The sequence below is a fragment of the Engystomops pustulosus genome, unplaced genomic scaffold, assembly GCF_040894005.1.
Source record: "Engystomops pustulosus unplaced genomic scaffold, aEngPut4.maternal MAT_SCAFFOLD_306, whole genome shotgun sequence".
Taxonomy (NCBI): domain Eukaryota; kingdom Metazoa; phylum Chordata; class Amphibia; order Anura; family Leptodactylidae; genus Engystomops; species Engystomops pustulosus.
In genome coordinates, this window is record NW_027285185.1 from 48,756 (window position 1) to 54,755 (window position 6,000).

The following is a 6,000-nucleotide window of genomic DNA, read 5'->3' on the forward strand; positions in this document are numbered from 1 at the left end:
TATTATACCCCAGAGCTGCACTCACTATTCTGCTGCTGGTGCAGTCACTGTGTACATACATGACATTACTTATCCTGTACTGATCCTGAGTTACATCCTGTATTATACTCCAGAGCTGCACTCACTATTCTGCTGCTGGTGCAGTCACTGTACATACATGACATTACTCATACAGTGATAATCTTGAGGTGTAAGCTGAATTGTACACTTTGACTTGGGTTGATATTTGTGGTGGGTAGTGGCTCTATTATCACTTTGTATACCTTATTGTGGGACGGTGCCCCCTGCTGGCATTCTCTGGATAAGCAATGTCCTTGTTATCTCTTCTGGTTTCTATGCAGGATAATGGAATCTCTGAGCACACAGAACATGTGACTAAGCAGGTAAGTGTCTCCTTGCACAGTCTGGTGAAGGTGTGGAGCAGTGTTCACACTTTGGTTTCTTCCCTCTGGCAGGTGGACGTGGCTCGGGTGTGACGTGTTTGGTGCTCGGGTCTTGCAGAGCGATCGCCTTCATCTTATGTTCCGCTCTCGGCGCTCTCTCTCAGTCAGGCAGCTTTGGAAGCGGCGCTGTACACCGAGTAGTCGGGGACAGGGGGAAGGGGCACCCTGCATCCCCGAGGACCTCCACAATGCCCTGCGCCCGGCAGTCCACCAACTCTTTAAAAAGCTGAAGGATGAGCAGCTGTGGAAGTTGTCGGAGGCAGTGGAGAGTCACGGCCGCTGGGATTGCGGCTGTATCTTACTCCCCTGGGAAATACGCTCTGGGAAGCTGTCACCCCAGGTGCTGGTCTGCAGGTTGTACCGATGGCCGGACCTCCGCTACCCCAGCGAGCTCAAGAGCCTGAGCCATTGCCAGAACTTCTGGAAGAGGAGTGCAGAGGGCGCCTCTGTCTGCTGCAACCCATATCACTTTAGCCGGCTGGCAACACCAGGTACTGGAGGGGAAGAGGCAGGGAATAGCGGGCCAGGAGATGGAGAATAACTGGAGAGGAGAAAGGAAAAGGGAATAATGGGAGAGGGGAAATGGAATAACGGGAGAGGGGGCGTAGAGCAAGGGGAGAGGGGGCGTAGAGCAAGGGGAGAGGGGGCGTAGAGCAAGGGGAGAGGGGGCGTAGAGCAAGGGGAGAGGGGGCGCAGAGCAAGGGGAGAGGGGGCGCAGAGCAAGGGGAGAGGGGGCGCAGAGCAAGGGGAGAGGGGGCGCAGAGCAAGGGGAGAGGGGGCGCAGAGCAAGGGGAGAGGGGGCGCATAGCAAGGGGAGAGGGGGCGCAGAGCAAGGGGAGAGGGGGCGCAGAGCAAGGGGAGAGGGGGCGCAGAGCAAGGGGAGAGGGGGCGCAGAGCAAGGGGAGAGGGGGCGCAGAGCAAGGGGAGAGGGGGCGCAGAGCAAGGGGAGAGGGGGCGCAGAGCAACGGGAGAGGGGGCGCAGAGCAACGGGAGAGGGGGCGTAGAATAATAGCCGAAAAGAGTCTGAAAATTATGTGAACATAACATTGGGGATGCAGAAACATGTGGGATATGGTATATTAGTGGAATCGGCATTAGTAAAGAGGAGGATGCAAATATCAAAAAACATGATTGCTCATCATAAATGCAGTCACCTCATTTATCAACCACAAATATTCTTCCCCTGATACAGAAGTGATCACCTCCCCCGTCTACAAGAGAAGAGAAGCCGCCTGGCCTGACCCGTCTAAGGTGCCACTCACTGAGGAGGAGTCCATTCGCTATAATGCGCGAGGATTATATGGTGAGCACACAGACAGTGGAGGGGCACGTGTCTTACATGTGGACAGGTGTGTAGATGGATGTGGAGTCACCAGACGTGCACCATGAGGAAAGCACACGATCGAGAGTGTTGTCTAGAATTTGGGTCCCGCAGGAGGAGATGTTGATCTTGTGAAAGATGCGTTTGTGTGTAGATGAAATCCAAAAATGTTGAAACCGCGACGTCCACAGATGGGATTTTGAAAAAAAGACATACAGCTTTCCCTATTATCCCACATCAGGTCAAGTCATGGCCAAATGTTCCTTATCACAGGCTAGAGAATAGCATGTGGGTCACTGTTATGTTCTGGTCCATAACCCCCAGACATGGGATTTGGGGTATAAGTAATGTCTCTTTTTGTTGTTGCAGATACGACTCTGTCCAGGGGCTCCATACAGAATGGTCATTGGTGTAAGCTGGCATACTGGGAACATCGCACGCGTGTGGGGAGCCTCTACAGCGTCACCGAACCTTCCGTTCACATCTTCTATGACCTACCCAAAGCCAGTGGATTCTGCCTGGGCTTCCTGGGGTCTGAACCCCGTAACGAGATAGTGAGACGCACTCGTAAGAAGATTGGCCAAGGAGTGGTCCTGAGCCACGAGCAGGGGGAGGTCTGGGTGTATAACTGCAGCGAGCACCCCATCTTCATCAACTCGCACACATTAGCCTTCGCCACCACCCGTGGTCAAGCTGTGCACAAGCTTCCCCCTGGGTTCTCCATTAAAGTGTTTGATGGGGAGAAAGCAGCCGAATTATCAGAGCGCTCAAAACTGGCAGATGGACCGTGTGACCTCCACAGTGTCCGCATCAGTTTTGCCAAGGGTTGGGGCGCCTGCTACTCCCGGCAATTCATTACTTCCTGCCCCTGCTGGCTGGAGATTCTGCTAAGCACCACAAAATGAGAGGCAAATCCATGAAATGGATGAAGCCGTCCGAAAAATATTGTGTGTGCCTGAATAATAGCTTCAAGTCTGCCAACGTGACGTCCACTTGCTTGACCATGGATGCCGTATCTCTGCCATTTACTCAAATCAACATCCGTCATCAGGTTCAAGGGTCCTTCTCCAGAACTAGCTCCATCCTCAGGCACACGGCTCCATCTCCAGCACATACGGGATCCCTACCAACCAGCCTAATCATCAGGCACACGGCTCCATCTCCAGCACATACGGGATCCCTACCAACCAGCCTAATCACCAGGCACAAGGCTCCATCTCCAGCACATACGGGATCCCTACCAACCAGCCTAATCATCAGGCACAGGGCTCCATCTCCAGCACATACGGGACCCCTACCAACCAGCCTAATCATCAGGCACAGGGCTCCATCTCCAGCACATACGGGACCCCTACCAACCAGCCTAATCATCAGGCACAGGGCTCCATCTCCAGCACATACGGGATCCCTACCAACCAGCCTAATCATCAGGCACAGGGCTCCATCTCCAGCCCATACGGGATCCCTACCAACCAGCTCTATCCTCAGGCACAGGGCTCCATCTCCAGCACATACGGGATCCCTACCAACCAGCCTAATCATCAGGCACAGGGCTCCATCTCCAGCACATACGGGATCCCTACCAACCAGCCTAATCATCAGGCACAGGGCTCCATCTCCAGCACATACGGGATCCCTACCAACCAGCCTAATCATCAGGCACAGGGCTCCATCTCCAGCACATACGGGATCCCTACCAACCAGCCTAATCATCAGGCACAGGGCTCCATCTCCAGCACATACGGGATCCCTACCAACCAGCCTAATCATCAGGCACAGGGCTCCATCTCCAGCACATACGGGATCCCTACCAACCAGCCTAATCATCAGGCACACGGCTCCATCTCCAGCACATACGGGATCCCTACCAACCAGCCTAATCATCAGGCACAGGGCTCCATCTCCAGCACATACGGGACCCCTACCAACCAGCCTAATCATCAGGCACAGGGCTCCATCTCCAGCACATACAGGATCCCTACCAACCAGCCTAATCATCAGGCACACGGCTCCATCTCCAGCACATACGGGACCCCTACCAACCAGCCTAATCATCAGGCACACGGCTCCATCTCCAGCACATACGGGATCCCTACCAACCAGCTTCATCCTCAGGCACAGGGCTCCATCTCCAGCACATACGGGATCCCTACCAACCAGCCTAATCATCAGGCACAGGGCTCCATCTCCAGCACATACGGGATCCCTACCAACCAGCCTAATCATCAGGCACAGGGCTCCATCTCCAGCACATACGGGATCCCTACCAACCAGCCTAATCATCAGGCACAGGGCTCCATCTCCAGCACATACGGGACCCCTACCAACCAGCCTAATCATCAGGCACAGGGCTCCATCTCCAGCACATACGGGATCCCTACCAACCAGCCTAATCATCAGGCACAGGGCTCCATCTCTAGCACATACGGGATCCCTACCAACCAGCCTAATCATCAGGCACAGGGCTCCATCTCCAGCACATACGGGATCCCTACCAACCAGCCTAATCATCAGGCACACGGCTCCATCTCCAGCACATACGGGATCCCTACCAACCAGCCTAATCATCAGGCACAGGGCTCCATCTCCAGCACATACGGGACCCCTACCAACCAGCCTAATCATCAGGCACACGGCTCCATCTCCAGCACATACGGGATCCCTACCAACCAGCCTAATCATCAGGCACAGGGCTCCATCTCCAGCCCATACGGGATCCCTACCAACCAGCCTAATCATCAGGCACAGGGCTCCATCTCCAGCACATACGGGACCCCTACCAACCAGCCTAATCATCAGGCACAGGGCTCCATCTCCAGCACATACGGGATCCCTACCAACCAGCCTAATCATCAGGCACAGGGCTCCATCTCCAGCCCATACGGGATCCCTACCAACCAGCCTAATCATCAGGCACAGGGTGCCTCTGAGTACGAGGTCCATCCTCACCATGAATAGGCCACCATTGTGAACCTGAATATCCTCATTATATGGAGAGACTGATCTTGAGCACAAATTGTATCATCTGCAATGGGATCGCTCTCGGGTCATAGCTCTGTTATCCGGTGGGGGATCCATCTCCAGAAAAAAAACTATATCTTCTGCTGTAGGGATTTATAACCTACACAAGCTCCACCACTGGACTCAGGAATCTACCTCCAGTACAAGCAGGATTGTCACATTTCCATCACAAGCTCCATCATCGGGCTGAAGGATCCATAAACGAGTATATTCAATGGCCCAGGCAGTGGTATCTGACATGGAGGGTGCGAGGCATCAGAGCGTCCTCACGATCCAAGAAGGGATCACCGGCCCTCAATCTAATGTCCTGTCTGATGGAGACTCCGCAAACTCAGCAAATTACCTGCAGCCCCGACTCGGGGGCTGTTGTGATATTTTATCGGTGCACAGATAAATGTCTCTGCATGGGTGCTGGATTCAAGTGTGGGCTGTTACGTGCAGTGTCCGGCAGGTGGAGGTGTGGGCTGTTATGTGCAGTGTCCGGCAGGTGGAGGTGTGGGCTGTTACGTGCAGTGTCCGGCAGGTGGAGGTGTGGGCTGTTATGTGCAGTGTCCGGCAGGTGGAGGTGTGGGCTGTTATGTGCAGTGTCCGGCAGGTGGAGGTGTGGGCTGTTACGTGCAGTGTCCGGCAGGTGGAGGTGTGGGCTGTTACGTGCAGTGTCCGGCAGGTGGAGGTGTGGGCTGTTACGTGCAGTGTCCGGCAGGTGGAGGTGTGGGCTGTTACGTGCAGTGTCCGGCAGGTGGAGGTGTGGGCTGTTACGTGCAGTGTCCGGCAGGTGGAGGTGTGGGCTGTTACGTGCAGTGTCCGGCAGGTGGAGGTGTGGGCTGTTACGTGCAGTGTCCGGCAGGTGGAGGTGTGGGCTGTTACGTGCAGTGTCCGGCAGGTGGAGGTGTGGGCTGTTACGTGCAGTGTCCGGCAGGTGGAGGTGTGGGCTGTTACGTGCAGTGTCCGGCAGGTGGAGGTGTGGGCTGTTACGTGCAGTGTCCGGCAGGTGGAGGTGTGGGCTGTTACGTGCAGTGTCCGGCAGGTGGAGGTGTGGGCTGTTACGTGCAGTGTCCGGCAGGTGGAGGTGTGGGCTGTTACGTGCAGTGTCCGGCAGGTGGAGGTGTGGGCTGTTACGTGCAGTGTCCGGCAGGTGGAGGTGTGGGCTGTTACGTGCAGTGTCCGGCAGGTGGAGGTGTGGGCTGTTACGTGCAGTGTCCGGCAGGTGGAGGT

At 55.3% G+C, this 6,000-nt stretch overlaps 1 protein-coding gene across 1 annotated transcript in view; it reads left to right on the forward strand.

Annotated features, from left to right (window-relative positions):
• The window catches only part of LOC140110546 (mothers against decapentaplegic homolog 6-like), a 29,647-nt gene extending 26,827 nt beyond the window's left edge, over positions 1–2,820 (forward strand). Inside the window, exons 2-5 of the mRNA XM_072132259.1 lie at positions 342–383; positions 456–934; positions 1,636–1,746; positions 2,134–2,820. Coding sequence (XP_071988360.1) covers positions 520–934; positions 1,636–1,746; positions 2,134–2,669 — 1,062 coding nt within the window. The 5' untranslated portion in view covers positions 342–383; positions 456–519 and the 3' untranslated portion in view covers positions 2,670–2,820. The remainder of the gene's footprint in view (positions 1–341; positions 384–455; positions 935–1,635; positions 1,747–2,133) is intronic.
• The last annotated feature ends 3,180 nt before the right edge of the window (positions 2,821–6,000 follow it).